At 37.5% G+C, this 20,879-nt stretch overlaps 2 protein-coding genes across 2 annotated transcripts; one reads left to right on the top strand and one right to left on the bottom strand.

Annotated features, from left to right (window-relative positions):
- Positions 1-264: 264 nt before the first annotated feature.
- Positions 265-3,359, bottom strand: si:dkeyp-73b11.8 (BPTI/Kunitz domain-containing protein). The gene is made up of 6 exons (XM_043228296.1): positions 3,240-3,359; positions 1,817-2,014; positions 1,490-1,666; positions 926-970; positions 721-805; positions 265-611 (listed from the first exon to the last, which is right to left on the bottom strand). The coding sequence occupies exons 1-6, from the start codon at positions 3,322-3,324 to the stop codon at positions 482-484; spliced, it is 720 nt and encodes a 239-aa protein (XP_043084231.1). The 5' UTR covers positions 3,325-3,359; the 3' UTR covers positions 265-481.
- A 2,680-nt stretch (positions 3,360-6,039) lies between these two features.
- ca12 (carbonic anhydrase XII) lies at positions 6,040-17,652 on the top strand. Its single transcript, XM_043227287.1, has 9 exons — positions 6,040-6,704; positions 7,956-7,976; positions 11,240-11,419; positions 13,097-13,239; positions 13,829-13,924; positions 14,171-14,234; positions 14,324-14,481; positions 14,817-14,943; positions 15,585-17,652. Exons 1-9 carry the CDS (start codon positions 6,650-6,652, stop codon positions 16,256-16,258), a joined length of 1,518 nt encoding a protein of 505 aa, XP_043083222.1. The 5' UTR covers positions 6,040-6,649; the 3' UTR covers positions 16,259-17,652.
- Positions 17,653-20,879: the final 3,227 nt, after the last annotated feature.

The following is a 20,879-nucleotide window of genomic DNA, read 5'->3' as shown; positions in this document are numbered from 1 at the left end:
TTTTATTTAATTTTTGAGCCCTACGAATATAAGAATAACTTTGTAAATGTTCACTTATGATTGTTGTTTTTTGTGTATTATTGGAAGTATTTTTCCATTTTGTTAAGTACCTATGATTAACTATATAATAACATTCATTCTGCAGTTTGACTTATTATTTTCACAATTTTATGCTGTTATTTTCTCTTCTACTTTAACGTTCATGCACTGATGTTGCGTCACAATAAAATGGGACATGATTCATGATTGAACACCATACAGACGTTTCTTTCATTATATGTTTATTGTGATATGGCCAGTTTAGCTGACATATAAAACGATGCAAATTAGAAATGGACTCCCGAATATACAGACACTAGTATAAAGTACAAGTAAATAAGCAACAGGAATATTAAGTATTTACCTTTTTATTACAGTCAAACATTTTTTACCTGTACATCTTATTTAAAAAAAAAATTGCAAACAGCGATTGGTTAAAAATTTAGGACTGGATTGTAGAGACTTCAAGAGTGGCTGGCTGTGCTTCTCCCTCTCCCATCTCGATGGCCTGCTCTTTCAGCGGTTTCTCTGCAGACTTTCCATCTTTTTTCCCACGTTTCTTCGAGCTAGGCCTAGAAAATGTTAAAGAGGTTTATGCTAAAATGTTAAAATGCAGCTCCAAAAAAAACGTCAAACTAAAGTATTTGTATATATAAATATATATATACTGTAATGACATACTTGTTTTTATTCTTCACAGCGAAGACAATCACCACAATGAGAATAACAGCACCAATAAGTCCAAACACAACACCCAAGATAATTCCTGGTGGGATGATAACGCATAATTATAATTAAATATAAATATATAAAATATATATAATATATAAATATATATAAATAAATTAAAATATTCAAATGAGTTGAAAACAAGTTACCAACTTACCGACTGGTACATCTGATTCACCAGAATAGTCTTCAAGGCCTTCGTCTGTTCAAACATGTACACTTTAACATCTACACTCTAAATTTAAAGGTGCTTATGACATAGAAGAACCATCTTTGGTTCCGCAAAGAACCGGAAAAGGTTCCTTAAAAACCCCTCACTTTCTTACCTTTATAAGATAACCTTCTCTTGCCACAAAGATGCTTTTGTGAAACAGAAAGTTTTTTAGGATGGTAAAATTAATCATTAATCACTTACCCCCATGTCGTTCCAAACACGCAAAAGCTTCGTTCTTTGTCGGAACATGCTTTAAGATATTTTGGATGACAAGGCTGTCCATAAATTGGCAATCGATGGGACGGCCTCCTGGTTTTCATCCAATATATCTTAAATTGTGTTCCGATGAAGAACAAAGCTTTTATGGGTTTGGAACGACAGTGATTAAAGAAATGCCCATTTTGGGCCGGAGTAAGCCTTTAGAAGCTCTTCATGGAACCATTTGGATAAAAAGGTTCTTCGTGAAACACACGCATTTATTTTTAAGAGCGTAGATTAGCCACATACCTGCTGCATTGTAACACGTGGTATTGCACCAGTTCATCGTGAGGAACCGGTTTCCGTTACCCACACAGCCGGACCAGTAGAAAGACTTGCATGTGTGATGCTCAGGACTGTAGTAATAACGGAGATAGTGACCGTAACACTCCCCTGCCTTTTTTGGAAGATAGCAAGCTTTTCTTTCTGTTTAAAAATGGTAAAAATGGTCAAATATTGTGTCTGCCACATGGTGGCGGTATTATCTTGAGTCGAGCATTGTTTCTTGAGCATTGTTTGGACGAATCAGTCCATCTAACGTGCATTTCATATATGTAAAAGCAATTATGTTATTACCTTCCCTGGGAAAGAGTTCATCGGCTCTTTGCGAACAGTTTCTCATGCACTGCCTCTCTGTTGTGAATCGGTTCGCATTTCCACCTTTCCCAGAGTATCGGAAAGGATAGCAGTTGTCTTTTACTGCATCGTAGTACATATATACCCTGACCTCTTCCTCTGATTCTGGCCCTCCATCTGGCGGTAGACTGCAGGCCTCTGTAGATGTTTGAGGAGAAGAACGCGGAGAAAGTGATTTAAACTGCATTAGAGAGTCATTATAAGAAAAAATTCATTTGCCGCATTGTGCAACAATGATAGAAACAGCCATAGAAATGGGAGTGATCTTTGTATCGTGAATGAGTAATGTGTAACTAGTCTGTCACAGTCCACACCTAGTTTTTATGATGATTGTAAATATTGTGGGTTTTTTTAAACTGTACGTTAATGATTTCTAGGGTATTAGACCAGGAAAGCCAATCGTGTCCTTTAAAAACCCCAGACAACGGCTTCATTTGTACCTGTTTGTACAGCTAAAATATATTCTCTTTCAATACATAAAGTGTAAGTCCAAGTAAATTTGCAATCGTAATCAAACAGAATATGATTTGGCGTTGGAGCTCCATGAACTTTTCTCTGCCGTTTCTTTCATTTTTGCTTTGCTTTGCGTTTTTGCTTCCTGAAAATATTATGCGAATTTAGACCCATTTAAAGTCTTTTTGTCATCACACTTTTAGTTTTGTTCATATGACACTTAATAGAGAGTCATAAAAAGACAGAATTAATATTTGGCTCTCTTGAGAGTGAATTTGAATTCAATTGGCCACACCCAACAGGAAGCTAACTTGGAATGACAGGAAGTGGACTTGACTAATTACAATTTAAACTAATTCAACCAGAGCATTATTACACCCTAGTCCATAAAATGTTAATTTATCAAATATAATTTTTTTTCTGTAGGTAGCATTTTCAACGGAGCTTTACCTCTTGCTTTAAATTATTTTAAAATATTTTTTAAAGTATGACTTCAAGGTCTTAACGCACCTTCTTTTTCTACTTAAGAATTAAACTTAAAAATATACACATTTCTTTAATCCTCTGTCTTCTTAAAACTATATAAACGGCAGTACTGGATTCAGTTTGCTTCATCAAAATAAATAAATATATATTCCCTCCCATTCATGGCTAATGGTGAAATGACTTTCCAAGGTGTGACTGTCTATAGAAAGTTCAAAGAAGAACTTTGCTCGTGCTTATATACATTTCATCACATAAGAACGGTTGTGTCATTAGGATTTGGTCATTTCTTCAAGCTTGAGAATATTATTTTTTTACATTCAGCATTCAACAACATTAAGCAGCGAGGTAAAAACAAAGACCAAATCAGCATAAACCTCTTTATCATTCGTAAAGTAACTGAATATGTTGTATTTACAAAGCTTACCTGATTTTGTTGTCTGGGCCTGAATGTTGTGGTTTAGAGCCAAAAGGAACAAAATTACGCCAAGTTCCCTCATAGTGAGCCGCATAGTCGTGTGAACACTGGTGTAGATGAACGTTTGCAAATTATGATCAGAAAGAGGAGGATGATTTGCACTTTGTACTTTTTCGAGATAAGAGTAATAAACTCTAAGGAGGGAACAACGGACTTCTGTTACGGCGGATTAATAGATTTGTTCCAAAACTGTTACACAGCAATTATTTATTTAAAACCGATTTAATTGATAAATGTCATGTAAACATTTTTAAAAAGCTGTGTGTTTGTATCCATAATTCGAAATCACAGTTCCTCCAGTAAAAAATCTTCTGTTATCCTCTCATATCAACATCCACCAGAAGCAGCGATTAAGTGTTTTAATGATGGATTCGTTTTTTACAAACACACAGTTAATTGATAAAGTCGTTTGAATTGCTCAAAGGTTATTGTGACGTTTTTTGTTTTGTTTCTAATTCTGACGGCACCCATTCACTAAAGAGGATCCATTGGGATGTGCTACCCAATTTCTCCAGATCTGTTATGATGAAGGTCTGAGGATCTGGGGAGGGGGATCAACTATTCCTTTAATATTACCCTTATAAAAAAACCTAAAAAAAATCCATGTCACGACCCCTTGAAAAAACAATTGTAGTATAACACACTAATATGCTTCTATTATTAGGCTGCATTAATTAGATCAGCCAGAAGCGGGAACACTCCTCATAAAACAAGATGTACTCGTTACAACGTAAAAAGAATGCCATCTACTCTAATATTAGTCTGTTTCTTTCCTATTCTGTTTCTTAGTTTGTATCCGGATCAGATGGTGGATCAGCACCAAGAGATGAAGGTCAACGAAGACAAGAACACCTAAATGATGAGGTGACGTTTTGTGGTTGTGACAGGGTTCATCTTCTATATATTAGGATTTACCTCAGCTTGTGGGAAGGCTTATGATGGACTTGGATTCTCCATGTGTCTTATTCTTTACCACCTGTGTTATTATGCTGGTTGTCAGCATATGTTAAAGGATCAAAACAGATTTTGGTATAGGAGCGTGGTTATGCTCATTCAGCAGAAAGTGGAGGTTGGATTTACTGGTTTAAAATTGGTTTTGTGACAAACGGTTCAAAATAAAAATTGGTTTTGTGACAAACAGTGGGTTTGTCGCAACAGTTTTAAAGTGAAATGTAGAGTTTATTTTGTAAAGTTGATGGGAGTGTGTTTTACAGAATGATTGTGGAAACCGCAGATGCCAGTGTTTTACTGTAAAAGTAACGGGATTTTAAAACTTCGACAATTTTAAGGTTGGACATGAAAGAATATTCACTTTTAGCGACGTTCCTCTGAGATTTGAAACGCTGCAATGCGTACATAAAGCAACGTAATAAAAGCACAACAACGCATACCTATACCAACGTAATAAAAAATGTGCTAGTGTTCACGTATTGAACCTGTGTTTTAGCGCCACTCAGTGGAAATTTCTCTTTGCAGTAAGGCGCGTTAAACGGTGTACAAAAAGTACACGAGGGTACGTATTATTATGAGAACAGGTTGAATAATAACCTTTTTCGTGCATCTTACTATGGGAGAATTCTTCACAGGTTACAGATGAAAATAGTATCTAGCACGGTGCCAGTAAGAGGCCCCAGAAATGATGTGCATAGAGATTCAGGTTTCACTACCGACTGTCCTTTATAGAACGTAAATTAAAACATAATTTACTTACTTTTGAGTCCCATCATGTATATTATATATAGTATAGTATACTTGCAAAATACTTGGAATGTTAGAAATATTAAGAGGCCCAGATGGCAGATTACTCAGGGATTCTCCTCCTTTGACCTTCGGTTCACTAAAAGATCATCCATGTGTCTCCAGTGGGTGATTCACATAGTCTGTGACACACGTATGTGACAGATTTAGCTCATAGTGACATTATAAAGTATATCAGTGTGTATAAAAAAACCTTTTTGCTTCAAATCATGGCAAGTATTGGTTAAAAAAATGTTTGACATAACGACAAACTCCAAAGACGAAAAGCTAGTTATCACACTTTTCGCTCAAGGGAATATTTATTTGTGCTAACGTGCCTCTACAGCTGGAGGTATTAAGTTTTTAAAATAGGAACCTGCTGTTTATTGACAGTGATTTATTTATTTGTGATGCTATCTAAAGAAAACAACCACATTTAAACAATAGGAAAACAAGAATGAATTTAATTTTTAATTAAATTTTTAATTTTAATTATCGTATTTAATTTTTTAATTTTTTTACTAATTATTTATTTTAGTTATGTGCCCCAAATATTATTTCTTCTCAAAGCTAAAATAAGTTAAAAGAAAGATAGAAAACTGAGAGAAGTCTTATTTGAAGTCGTTTCATCAACGCCAAAGGTCATCGGCGGAGAGAAAACAGAGATGGGCAAAATCCACTTTTTCCTGTTACTATTGTTACTATAAAAAAAAAAAAAAAAAAAAAAAAAAAAAAAACACACCCTGAAGACCCATTTATTGCATCTTTATAGGAAAGACACTTCACAGAATCAACCAAAAGTTGATATATTATTGTACATTTTGTTAGTATGTCATAAATGTTTTTTTTGTGTGTGTCAAATTACCCAATAGGCTGGACATAATACATATGACTTTTTCCTGGTCTCATATATATATATATATATATATATATATATATATATATATATATATATATATATATATATATATATATATGTTTGCAGTTTTATTTGCAAGGACATGGACTATAACTCATTTTCAAAGATTTTTGCAACTATTAATTTGATTGGCTGAGCGTCTAATCTTTCGCAAGACAGATAGATAAACAGCCTTTTAGATGACAAATCACGGAACAATAGCAGCAAAATCAGTCAGAGACAGGCCTAATGTATACAGCTGCACAATAAACACGATGCCCACAGCATGCATATAGACTAGACACCTATAATAACGCTCCGTGTTATTTGCGGGCACAGTAAACACCGAGCAAATGCTGCAATATGGAGATGTAATCACTGTCATACAAGCTGTAATTTTTTTCTCATATCAGATGACGCTCTATTGTACCTTGTTTGCGGAGTTTTAAAATTGCCGGTGCGGCTAATAGCTATTTGCGAGAGTTAAGTCAGCGCTGTGCTCGTCGGATGCCGTCTCTCCGCCGCGGACCGGTATGAAGTCACTCTCGGTAAACGAGAGACAGATATCCCGGGGCGCTGCTCTGTCATCGCCGTGACGTCAGTTTGTTTAACTCGCGAGCGCCGCGTGCTTGATATAAGAGCCGCTTCCGACAGCCATGTCAACGATTCTCTCTTCTGAGTCGACTTCTGAGGGCACTTGAGAAGCGGCCGGCACCTCTCTGCGATGACACTTACTCTCATATTCATCATCTTGACCGCGTGTCCCTTCGAGTCCACAGGTAAGTCCCGCAGAACTCACTTTATGATAAACTTGGTCAGATGCATGACAACCTATCCATCACTTGGCATGTCAGTAGCCTACTACATGTGCATTCAAAAAGTTTAGGCGACATACGATTAATAATATGATCAACATTATATAATTTGGAAATGTTTGCTAATACGTTATGTGGTAGCCTACCTATAGGTTTTTTTTTGTTTGTTTGTTTAAAAAAGGCTTACAGTTGTGACATTTGCATTTTTAAGTTACTTTCAGTAAATGCATTTCTGATTTTGGGAACGTTTGCAAAAACCCTTTTGTAAAAGCTTGCAACATGTCGCATGACCTTAAACGGACGACATGGTCTCATATTGGCGTGGAAGCAGTAATTTGGAAGAAAATTGAACATCAAATATAGATTCCTGGAAGTTCATTTAAGTTGTTAACATAATGAGTGGGTGAACGCTGTTTCCATAAATGAACAACCTTGGGAGTAAAGTAAGAACATGTAAAATCATAATGTGTAATTATAAATTTACAGAACCCCAAAATGCTTTGAATTAGTAAGGCTGTGTCTGCCGATCTGACAGATGACCTCGAATGACCTCGCTGTATTGAAAAGCAGAGGTGAAACATTTGTCACGCCAAATTAGCGCTCAGGTGCCGACTTAACCGCTCTGTTAATATCTTGTCTGTAGATCTTCCCCAAAGGGTCAGTTCAGGAAAGAGCCGTGGTCCTACAGTAGCAAGGTAGATTAACTTTTGTGAATAAAAGCGAAGACCAAATTGCTCTGTACATTTTTTGCGGCTTCCTGTTTGCACTCTAAAATCTCATATTAAGGAAAAATAATAATTTCCTGTGTCATTTTAGAAAAATTCCCATTACTGTACAGTTAGTGCATGGTGAGTTAAAAATAGTTGTGCATTTCTGCGTCAACATCAATTTAAAGTAAACTTATGAACTTATGAACTTTAATGATTTGAGGAATGCCTTGATTTCCATTGACTTGCTCTTTAGAATTTTAAGCAGTGACGGATTATACTTGCTCCAGGGGAATCTCATTGTCAACCGGGAAATCTCTGGGAAACACCAGCAAGAGCCTGGCTCAGCCTGTCAGTCAGATTGACTGAGAGTAGCCAGCAGTGACCAGAGCAGCAGGTTGCAGCCAAATAAAGTCCAGCTGCAGTGGAATGCATTATCGGACTGATTTATGACTGAACTGAGTGAAACCTTTAAAGCATTTACTATTCGTTTCTGTCTCTTTTTCAGGAGCAAAATGGACATACAATGGTAAGTAGACCCTTAATTTGGTTATACACTGTATGCATTTGTGCATTTTTTATTTAAATTAAGTAACTATTGTTGCAATATGTATCCTGTAATCAATCGAAACCAAATCTTACACCAATTTCGCTACTGAGAGTCACCATCATAAAAAGTTTACTAAAATGTATATGGAGTGTTGTTTGCGTTTATATCATCAGAGGAATCGTGAAACTTAGGTTATCACCGAACTGTAAGTAAATGAGTTGTAATGCCTTCTCCTACAATGGCCAGATGGAGTGGTTTCACCTCGGTAGAAAAGGTCATCCAGTCATCTGCTACAGAGACCAGCAAAACGTGCTCTTTACCCGCCGAAGACCTTTAAAATAAACATGCTTAATCACGGCCGCTGTGGCAGCGTTCTGCTCTATTGCCTGCACCTAGGGAACCAAACAGGCTTCTGGTTACCAACCTCACGAGTCAAGACTATTCCTGGGTAGACTTTTTCACCTTTATCTCTAACAATCCCAGTATGCCATACCACTGTGCACATGGCGGCCTTCTGGCACCCACGGAGAAGGTATCAAAGAACATGTTGCTCCTGGAAAATGGGATCTCGTGGTGCAAAGATGACCCAGTTTTGACCCCTATTGGCTCCACTAGCTCTCTGCTCATGCCGCTGTCACTCACGTGTCCTCGCTGACTTTGCAAGGAGACCTTGTTGAGTCATTGAGTAAAACAGAATTGAATTACACACTTTTATGTAATTACATTACATGTCTTGTTTTGATTTATTTTATGGCTGGTTTGAAGATATAAGGGGCGACTCGAGGGACCTCAGCTGCAAAACAGCTGTTATAATGGCTTTATTTTGGGAGGAGATTGTTCGTCTAATTGCTTGGCTGTGAAAATTCATAGCTCCCTATACTTAGAAAAGAACAATGCATAATATTATTCCGTCTTTGTGTGTGGCACATTGCAATTTACAAGCTGAATCTCTTCTGTCCCTTCAGTTTAACTTGTGAAATAATTTTCACTTCTGCGAGCAAATTTACAGTGCCTATAAAGTCAGACTACCTTGTAATGTGCCGTATTTAGGCGCGTAGACTAAAGATTTTAGACGATGTGATTATCAAACCAACCACCCTCATTAAGCAAACTGCTAAGTTTAGTTGCTACTAAAACTAGATCTTTGTATTTTCTGAAGAAAACATGAGTGGTGCTCATGCAGAAGTCAGAGATATGACGCTAAATATTTTTGTGCGTTCTAAGTAGTTGAATACTGGTGTGAGTGGCTTAAAATGCAAGCCTATGGAATTTTTTTGCCCATTAAAATGATAATGTATATGTTTTGGGATGCGGACAATGTGGCAATTGAGTGAAGTGTCCAACGAGAAACACTGCAGTGCTTGTGCTGTTGTGTAGATGTTATCGTGCCCATCAGACAGAGCTCAGATGAGCGTTGTCCTTTGTGCCCGCTAACACTGAGAGCTCTTGACATTCGGAGTATGAATTAATTCCGCTGAGTCAAGGCCGTTTGCAATCATGTACAGGGACATAATGACATGAAACACATCTCTGCCTGAGGTCTACGATGAAAACAGATGCACATATGCTCAAAAAACTTGATGAGATGAGATTATTATCTTAGCATAATTTATCCCAGACAGACATGGATGATACTTCAGTCGTGTGGCTTATTGAGCAGAGAAAATCTTTTATTTTATACTAGAGTCAGTAACGGACTTTCAGAACACCCTTACAACTAAACTCTCAGCAATAAAGGAACAAAAGCTGTCACTGTGGTGGTATCTTTTCAAAAGGTAGATGTTTGTACCTAAAGAGTCCATTTTGGTGCATTAAGGGTACATTTTAGTACTTAAAGTGTACATATTTGAGCCTAATAGGTACAATAGTGCATTTTTTAAAAAGGTACCAGCCCGGTGACAGCTTTTGTACCTTTATTTCTGAGAGCGTAGAGCTGGGGTACTTGGACTCGCATTCAGATTTGGATTTGGATATTTTGGACACAGACATTTTAGAGTATAGATGATTCCATGTCATGTGTAAATAACTAACAATAAGTCTCCACCTTAAGAACAAATAGTTTTTAAAAAAAATTGGCAAAAGTTTGGGGACTGTAAGAATGTTTTGAAGAAACTTTTATTAAGCAAGGACATGTTTAATTGAACAGTCTTAGTTGTAAAAATGTATTTTTTATTTAAAAACAATTCATTGAATTATTTAGAATTTATGTAATTTAATCATGTAACATACTAAAAGTAATCATTTATACAATACTATTTAAATATATTTAATTTATGATTTAGTAAATAACTTTACGATTTAAGGGCAATAGCACTAAGAGTGACCTTAAAGGGATAGTTCACTCAAAAATGAAAAGTTCACTTAAGTACGCTGAAGATAAACAAAGGTCTAAGGGGTTTGAAATGACATGAGAGTGAGCAATTAATGAGGATTTTCATTTTGTACAAACTAACCCTTTAACTTATGGCTTTTGTTGCAAATAGCAGCATGACCTTAGCTTCAAACAGTTCATTGTGTTAATGTCTAACACATCCAGACCAGAGAGCTGCAGATGTTTTACTGTAGATGCCTGCTCATTATGACTGCATAGCACTTATGATTTAGGGTTATGAACCTCTTAAGGCGGGCCACAGGCATCTGATGTGATTATGATGGAGAGTCTAGTCCAGATTAGAAATGAACTGACCAGTGAGTAATTACGACCGCAAGGGAGGAACATGCTAAGCTACTAAAAGCAACACTGTCGAAGTCTCGCAGTTATGGCAGTCCAGAAAACAAAAGCTGCCCACAAAACCATGACCATCATTGACAAAGAATACACAAACCCTTAATGTGACGCTTTAAGCCCACAGCGACAGCAAACCACTTTTACTGCCACTGTTCCAGTAGCAGAAAACGACAATGACAATTGCATATAAAAAGCCTAGTAATTATTATTTAAATTCGAAAGTTTGCCATATTATTCAAAAACTGCACTAGAAATGTCTCAGACAAATGTATACTCTTTTGGAATGACTTCGGAGCCTCCCCCAAAGCAAAACATTATCTTTTATTGTTGGGTGTGGTATTCATGAAAAGCATTCATTTTGTAAGGCAGGGTTCTGTGACCGCTGACCTTAGCCTGTGTCTTAGCAAAACCTTAATGCAGTCCTATTCCGGCCACATCAAATGTTCAAACGTACACCGGCAGATAAGGAACGGTCACTTCGTTAACCGCAGCTTTCTCTGACTTTTGCTTTCAGGACCTGATGGAGAACACAACTGGTCCAGCAACTACCCATTTTGTGGAGGAGCGTTCCAGTCGCCCATCGACTTCCAAACACAGCTACTGAGATACGATCCAAACCTGCCACCCATACAGGTCCAGAACTACAACCTGTCGACCAATGAACAGCTCACTCTCAGCAACAACGGACACTCTGGTTGGTGCAGTATGATTATAGAGCGTTTCGTTTTTTAAAGACGACTGATAGCTATTTTCACACAACGTACATTTTTAGATATTGCATTTCATATTGTAATGTCTGAGCGAAAACATAGACCTTTCTTTCACTTCAATAGATTAAAGGATTTGTGGTTGTTAAACTAATGAGACCGTGCGTCACACATAAAGGTAAAACAGTCTTTCTTCTCGAGCCTAATTTCTAGGTCAATGTGGAGAAAATGATAGAAGGATCTATTTTGCATGTCTACCATAGCATTTTCCCGTAATCACCCACTTATTATGATAAAACAAACCTGTTTGTATTGTAGTCTGGAAAATATGGGAAAGTTGTGATTCGAGGTAACGTCTTAAACAACATTGCAAGTGCTACTTTTCTAGGTAATGTGTATTTTCAGCTATATTTTTGGTCAAAAGTGCATTAAATAGACTGAAGTTGTTCCATCTACCATTTCTCGACTGTGATTGTTTACTTAAGACACTCTTTTATTTTACCACTCTCACTCTAAAGAGCTGTGTCTGGTACGATAGAGAGGAAAATGTATAGTTATCTAACAAGTGTGCATTGATGCCAGAGGTCCTGCCACGAGGATGAATACTGATGAGGTTTCCTGACAGTGTACCACTGTGTTTGGGGTTACAAAGCCATTTCAGGCTTAGTTTGGAAAAAGTTAGACAGGATAATTAGTTGAAAAGCTTGCAGAATTTGTCAGTTGGAATTTTTTTTTACTCCCATGTCATCCAGGATGTTCATGTTTTTCTTTCATGTGTTGAAAAGAAATTAAGGTTTTTAAGGTAACCATTTCTAAAAAAAATTCTCTCCATATAGTGGACTTCAATGGGACTTATCTTAAAGTCGGCTTAAAATCAAAATAGACAAGTCTTATTTTTAAATGGAATATTGTAGTGTTTATTATAACTTATCCGTGTACTTCACTATTTTGTTAAAATTCATGTGCCTTCATAATCTTTAATCAAAAACGTAAACCTTCCCTTGCACGTTTGTCTTTATGCATTATGTAATCATGTTGGAAAAGTCACACATGGTTTGTACTTCGTTTAAAAAAGGTAGTGTAGGGTGAAAAAATCTCATTATCTCCTCTTTTTCTGTAAAGCATTAGACTGTCTTTGCCCGTTGTAAACACTGTATGTGTTCTTAATGTAATGTGCGACTTTTCAAACGTAACTGCATAATTTGTGAATTGAACATTTGTGGTTAAAATGTGTATAAATTATAAATTATAGTTTAAATGGGACCATTATTCCTCCACTGAGCCATTTGAAGCTGCATTGAAACTGCATTTGGGACCTTCAAACATTAAGATCAATTATATGGAGAAAAATTTCGTAATGTTTTTCTCCAAAAAGGAGAAAGAAAAATCTGAACATCTTGAATGACATGGGTGACTAAATTATTAGGAAATGTAGTCTGGAATTGGAATCTAGTCCATTAAATATTAAACTTTCTTTGCACCATTTCTGCTGCAGTCACCGGAAATCATATGGCTTGTCGAAGGAGGCATGTAATATTTGAATGCCTTAAAAACATTAAAAGACTTGGGGCATGGTCTCTTTTGACTTAGCCGAACATTTCTCTATTTAGATTTTGCATTAGGTTCAGGTGTTTCACCTGATTTGTTTTCCTTTGTACCCACAGTGCAGTTGTCTTTGCCGTCACACATGTACATCTCCAGCCTCCCTCACAGATATTCAGCAGCTCAGCTCCACTTCCACTGGGGCTCTTCCAACCTGCTGACTGGATCAGAACACACTGTTAATGGCAAACGCTTTGCTGGAGAGGTAAAGTAAATATGTACACGCACACCCTAAAGAGAAGACCTCGTCCATTACTGTGAACACCTTTAGTGCAGGAACAAACTGCTTTTGATTGCATAAGGCCATTATAGAGTACCTGAAAGAAACCTGAAGTCAGGACTCAACAGTGCATGATGCAATGTTCAGTAACATGTATGGAGGTGTCCCAAATAATAATCTCTGTTGATCTCTTTAGGACAGGGAATATGTCTGCTGTTTGTGTTCATAAAACATACATAAATGTGCTCCCGAAGATGGGATTTATAGTCATTGTGGCTCTGTAGGTCAAACCTCTGCCCTTTTATATTTGCCTGTTGCCTGTCCTTCCAGAGGCCAGAGGGCACATGCTGTGAATTACCCTGAATAGAATAGAATTTATGGGTTTCTTTTACCATTTCTTTAGCCAATCAAATAACATGTCCAGACAAGTCGACAAATGTTATCGCAATATATGATATATATATATTTCAATGCAGATATTTTCTGTTTTAGATGCAGCAGTAGGTCATGCGCTTGGGAGATATAGATTACTTATAATTCTTCTTTAAAGCCAAGTCTTTTCTGTTGTATCCAGATGCATGTAGTACACTTCAATTCTGACAAATACCCCAACATCTCCATGGCAGTGGACAAGCATGATGGACTGGCTGTGCTGGGAGTTTTCATTGAGGTGAGTCCAGGCCTCAAACCACTGCGACTGATGTGGTGGAGTGGTTAAGGCTCAGAGTTGATGCTCGGAAGTTAGCTGGTTTTATTCCCGCGGAAACTGAGCAGTGAGCCATCACCGCTTGTCATTTAACTTTGGATAATTTATGGTGATTGTCCCTGTAATAAGTTCTTGTAATAAAAGTCACATGAACAAATTTTCCAGCATAAATCTTATTTTCGAACGAATCAAGTGTTCTATTTTATTTAGATTGGAGAGTTCAACCCTGCTTTCGACAAATTCTTCAAATACATAAATGGGATAAAGTACAGAGGTATGATACTTTCAGATAGTTTCAAATATCTGTGATTGGGATGTGAACAACATAAGTATGCTAACACTCTCTAACCTGTGAACTGGCAGATCAGAAAATACAGGTCCCATCATTTAACATCCATGCGCTGCTACCAACCCGTTTGGATGAGTATTACCGCTACGATGGTTCTCTGACCACACCGCCTTGCTATCCCAGTGTACTGTGGACCGTGTTTAGGAGACCCGTCACCATTTCAAGAAAACAGGTATTGCACGGAGATCGGTAATACTTTGCTTTTCAAGAAAAGATGGTTTAGTAGAAATCAAATGGGGCAACTGTTATTAAATATACACTTCATCTAGACCACAAGCTGATGATCAAGTGGGTCTATTATATCTGGGGCAAAGATAGCAATTAGAAGTAGGCATTATTCACATGGTACTATTTTGTCAGACTACACGTCTACTCTTAAATGGTTGTTAATAGATGCATGTAGTTATGGTAGTCACCTAACTAGCCAAACCTCGACTCTTTGTGTATGACTTGCAACTATGGGGCAATAGTAATTTGTGTAATAATGTTACTGCTGTGTCTTTACAGTTTTTGGCGTTGGCCACAGCTCTGTACGCCTCTTATGCCCAAGAGTCTACTACTGTGCTACTTCACGGAAATTACCGGAAACCACAACTCGCAGATAACAGAGTGGTACTGGTTTCCTTCAAGGATGGTAAGTAGTTTTTTAGTGTAGTAGATTGCAGTTTAATTTCATATGATATGTTAATGAAGTGTTAACATTTCTGCTGCAGTGCTTGAAGAGAAACTTTGTTTGAGTGCCATGGTTTCTTATCAAAAATCTGATAGGAATATGAGCTTTCAAGTTGGCTTTGTCTCTCTTTCAACTTTTGCGTAAGGCCTCCATTTATGCACTGTTACCTTTTTTCCTGAATGAAAGACCTTCACTGCTGCAGGCTCCTTCGAAACAAATGCTGGGTTTTAAATTAGATGCTTCAACTGGCATAAATCTTTCCCTCTAAACCTGGTTTTAGAGTTGGTGCACCACAGAGTTTACTTCTAAATGTCAGGCATTTTGTTGCTATGAGAGAAGTCTGGGTTTGCTGTCATTGCCGGAGGCTTGTGATCTGCTTCAGTCTTGCTGTTTGCTAACATCCTTGCATGAAGGCTAAATTCATTGATACCACTTGCTGCGTTCTTTAATGCATGGCAATGTTTCTTAAGAAGCTAAATTATGGAGGCGAAAGCTCAGTCCTTCATTTTTCCTCCCAGCCCCTGCGCTACTAAAGTTTTGCCCTAGCAGTCCTCCGTTACAATGCTAAGCTTGAACACCTCTCTACATTGTGTCTGGTGCAGGACTGCATGGTATTCTTTCAACGGCATCCCCCTTTCAGAGAAAGCAAGTCATTCAGAAGCTTCTGGTGGGTGACCTTGCGGATTTGGCTGATGAGGGACTCTACCAATTTCTGCCAAAGTTGAGTCCCCAACCAGGAAAGGATAGGAAACTGAAGAAAACCAAGAAGCAGGGACACTGGAGCCAGGCAACTCAGAAAGAGCAATGGTCAAAGAACAGGGTGCATAGCAATACTGACTACTCCTCTTCCGTTGGGAAGAAAACACCAAAACCTTGGTATATGGGAGCATTTAATTCGGATAAAGGGATATGCTTTGAATCCCTGGAGGAGAACGTTGTGCACAAACTCGAGAGATACCATGCAAAGAGTTTGATGGTTGAAGCTCTGAGAGAGGTCGTCTTCCCGGAGTTGAACCTCAGGAGTTACTTGCACTGCCGATCTGATCTAGACCTTCAGACCATAAGAAAACTCATACAAGGAAGATCTCGAGACGAAGCTGCCGAGCTCGAACAATCACTGGCTGAAGCCATGCTGAAGAAGATGAGGAGGCAAATCAACCAGCATAGAAACCCAAACATGAAAACCACCATAGGGCATCCTCAAGCCACAGTCCCGAAGGACTTCAACTCTGCCTCAACTTACCACAGACCTCAACGTGTTGAATGGGAAGATTAGACCCGGCAAGGGCCATAGACCTCCCAGAGGGCCTACATTTCTGCAGTACGCTGTCACGCACAATATTCATATAGTCAAATCAGCTCTTAAGGCTAGCATGTCATTTGAGTAATATTTATTTAGTTGGATGGTACCCCTCTAACACTGTCTCTTAGACTCAGACAGTCTTTGTCTCGAACTAGTTTTGCCTTGCAGTAGATGAAATGACTTGTTGAGGAAATAGTATTCATGGTATGTTACGTCGCTTGTTATGAAAACTTTGTAGTTACTTTCCAATGAACTGTACAGTAAGCTTTTGCTAGATGGATGTCGACAGGGCCGCAAAATTTCCAGTCATCAGCGTCCAGATTAACTATCTAATGATTAGTCTAGACTTAAATCTTGTCTGTTTTAAGCATTAGCAAGGTTTTTGTGGGAGAATACGACTCAAGCTATTTTAATTATGATATGCATTGCACAAAAAGACAGAAGATCATCATAGTGAGGGCATATTTTTACATTTTATTGGGAAAAGTTGAGCTGTAATTTTATTCTGTGGTTAAGCGCAAATGAAAAAGAGAAAAAGGGGTAGAATCAGCACTAAAAGTATTTTAACATTCTCAAGTTCTCAAACGCTGTGTCAAACTGTTTTTTGGGTGTGATCTGAACCCAGAGAGACAGCAGACAGCATAACCTTTTTTTGGACACTGACTCAGATTTTGGTCTATAAAATTCTTTGTAAAATGTCTAGATCATGGATTGTAAAATAAAAGCATAACGTCAATGAAACATTTATCACTTTTTCCACAAAAAGTGGACAAACATGACCCTGTTTATGTTCCAAATGGTGTACAGAAGTGTAATTGCATACATTTTTTATTTGTATTTCAGTAAAAAAAAAAATCTGAATATTTGGACTTGTATGATTTTCTGATTTTATTCACAAAAATCTTTTTTCTTGTACTGAGCATAGAAGATGTTTTTTTTTTTTTTTTTTTTTTTCATCCCAACAGTGGAAGTTAATGGCATACAGTATTGTTTTGGACCCCAATGACTTTCATTGTACGGACAAAAACTGTTAAAACACTAACCCCCGGTTTCACAGACGAGGCTTAAGCCTAGTCCTAAACTAAAATGTAAATCTGTTTCAACTGAAAGAAACACTGAGTGATCTTAAAACACGTCGGTTTCTTTGTTTTGTCTTAAGATGTACACCAGTAATGCTTTTATATATAGCGATATTCTAAATGACTTAAATGTCCTAATTGAACTATGGCCTAACCCTGGCTTAGGTCTATGAAACCGGGGCCTTAATATGTCTTTTGTGGTTTTTTTTCTTTTGAATATTCGCACATCGTTTGTAAGTGCATTATATTCACAAAGTTCCTCTCAATTCATAGTTTTCTTTTCTGTCCTTCAAGGAGACTTTACATGGATGAGCTGGGGTACGTTATAGTAAAACGAACAGTTGTGTGTGCATGTGCGTGTGTGTGATGTCAGACACCTCCTCACCCCTGGCTAACAGACGTGACGTCTTATGTTATGACACTCGTGCGAGGCGATGAGCTGGTGGCCATGCGGTGACGTGTATCTGCAGTGTTGCGTCACCGCCGTCTTTGGCCACAACAAAATTGCTGTTGACATAAGATTGAACATATGGAGAGGGCATGTTTGTGCACTTAGCATGACTTTAGGACCTTATCGTTGACGTATCTGTGGTTTAGTTCTAATTGCAGTGCTGCAGTGCCTGACAGATATCTTTACTCTAAACCGCTGCACCCGACACATGTGCATGCATGTCTCATTTGACAGCGCTTGGTTTCGTCAACACACGTGTGAAATCATCGCCACATTTGTGTATTTTTATGCATTATGTCAGTTCTGTAACATCAGTATGTGATAAATGCTAATCTTATTGAGAACTGCTAAACAAATGAGCCAATCTGGGCTCATTTGAGGAGTTACAAGTTATTTTTAACGTCTGTTGAGTCAAATTTTTAATTTACTGAAACTTTCTTCACGCATTTGCATGTAATAACAAAAATGTAATGACTTTTATTCACTTTTCATAATGCAGTCAAATCCCAGTGGATAAAGTGGATAGTCCTGCATTTTTGTCTTATTAAATATTCTTTCACTCTGAAATCCATCATGTGGAAAAAAAAGGGTTGCAAATGCCATTTCATGTTGACTTTAACTTTTGACTTTTGTTTGATGCAGAAAATTCATTTTAAACCAAGTTGTGATCATATTCTGTATATATTACACCAAAAAAAATCCACTTATATTGGTAACGCTTTACAGTAAAGTTGATTATTTAACATTAGTTAACAACATTTTTAACACAAACTAAGAATGAATAAGACATTTATAGCATTTATTAATCTTGCTTAATGATAATTTAAGCGTTTACTAATGCAATGTTAAAATCACAAGTTTTGTTTGTTAACATTAGTTAAAAAAGATTAAAAAAAGAGTATAATAAATGTAGTGTTTTTTTGTTCATTCGTGTAAATTAGTACTAATGTTAACAAATGACAGCGTCGTATAAAACAAATACAATGCTGCATTAAAAACGCAGCTGAGAATTAAACATACTGATAATTATGAGGTTAATTCTCCTTTCAGGTATTCTAGCAACAATAATAGTGGCCTCCATGCTAGGACTGCTTCTGATCATTGCACTGGTTTGGTGTCTTTTGAGAAAAAGGTAAGTGTTAAATTCCCTCTAAAATGAAATAAAGATGTGGTCACATGTGTAAAAATGATCGGGTTTATGAGAAAGATCAAGATGGAGTCATTTAATAGAGGATTTTACCTATGGACAATAGTTGAAAATTCTGCTTCATATATCTTTATATAGACTTTCTTTTCCACAAAATTTCAATATATGACAGCAGCTTATTTTAGTCATGCAAATTTGCTGGGATTTTTGTGCGAACTGTGCTTTATACATTGCAACAGTATTTACAATGCACCCTTTTCCCTGCAAAAGGGACTGGACCAAACTTCTTTATTTTGAGAATTAAGTAGAAATATTGCGAAAATAAAGTTGAAATGTTACGAAATAAGGTTGTAATGTTTTGCCTACAAAATGAAAGTAATATTTTGAGAGTATATCCTACATTGCACATGCAGATTGACCTGACTGAGGCTACCGGGAGAATTAGGCAGGTCACCGGAATAGAACTGAATATTTGCTCCCGAGCGAATATGCTTTCTTCTTTCAGACGAGTACGATTAGAGTTGTATTATAAAAAAAAGTCCTTTATAATGGTAGCGAATGAGGTTTTAAGATTGAAGTTCTAAAAGTGTATCTATCCATCATAAAAAGTGGTCCACATGGCTCCAGTTAATAAAATGTTTGTAAGAAATATCACCATAATTAACCTAATAAGCCTTAATTTACAGCTGTTCGAAAGAGTGGTGTTCTAGCGGATGGTGATTTTTTTTTTATACAAAAACACATCGATTTACTTCAGAACGCCTTTTTTATGCCCCTGGTTCCACGTGAGGCATGTTATTATTACATGTTATTATCCATGTTATTATTGATGGATGCAGTTGTTTGGACTTCATCTTCTGTTTTGAACATGAACAAAGCTTTTACGGGTTTGTAACGACATATTTGTAAGTGATTATTGACCAGATTTTCATTTTGGGGTGGAGTAACCCCTTAATATAACTTGTTTTTATAAAATTCAGATTACATTCATCTGAAAGAAGAAAGAGTAAATCCTGGAGTAATTTTTCGTCTGTGCAAGTTTTTAGCTTATTGCAAGTTTATCAGTTTTTTACAGATTACTACAATAACCTGCTCATCTTATGTTCTTTACACTAGATCCAACACAGAAGAACAAAAAGAGAAAACCAACGGGTACAAGCTGGCCGAGAAAGAAGAAAACATCTCTAAAGTATAAGTTCTCAACATCTGATGAAACCTAAGAAAAAAAATTACACTTTTTTTTTTCCACAGTTCGCGTTTCTGTCCTCGATTCACGGACCCAGTCTCTAAGAAACCATCTGGTTGCATGCAATATTTAGATCAAAAATGTTCAAGGAACTCTGTCTATTCGAGGTCTGTTCTCCTTCAACCGCATACTAATCCAACAGGACCCGAAAAACCCCATGATGACACGAGAGGAGAGTAAAAATATGTCGTTTTCATACAGTATGTAATTCACCGCATTTGTGTAACCCACCAGTCGACATCAAACCCGGTGCTTTTGCGAAGCAGGGACCGTCATACAGTGATCTGCCAGGGTGGCCTTCCTTTGCTGTCCGCCGGCATGTGACATCTCTCTGGCCAGTGCCAAGCAGACGTGGTGGGAAAAGGCCGCTTTGCCCGAGGCAGCGAGGACGTTCTGGTTCAGCGTGGATGTGTGGCGGCCTGAGATGGGTAGTTATGATGTCCCCACCCTGTATTTACTATTGTGCTGTTGGACCGATTAGAGTAATGAAAGGGTACGTGCAGAGCCGCGCTCTCGGTTCCCGCTGAACTGGCCTATTGTTCCTCAGCTTGCATGCAGGTCGACCTTTGACCTCTCATTGCCCGAGCGATCATGAGACTAAACGCCCATGCAAACCCTGTAACTCGGACAAACGTGATGTACCGGAATGCTCAGGATTTCCCAGAGCGCAT

Source organism: Puntigrus tetrazona, chromosome 25 (genome assembly GCF_018831695.1).
Source record: "Puntigrus tetrazona isolate hp1 chromosome 25, ASM1883169v1, whole genome shotgun sequence".
Lineage (NCBI taxonomy): Eukaryota > Metazoa > Chordata > Actinopteri > Cypriniformes > Cyprinidae > Puntigrus > Puntigrus tetrazona.
The sequence above is the reverse complement of the archived record's forward strand: the minus strand, read 5'-3'. Positions and strand labels throughout refer to the sequence as shown.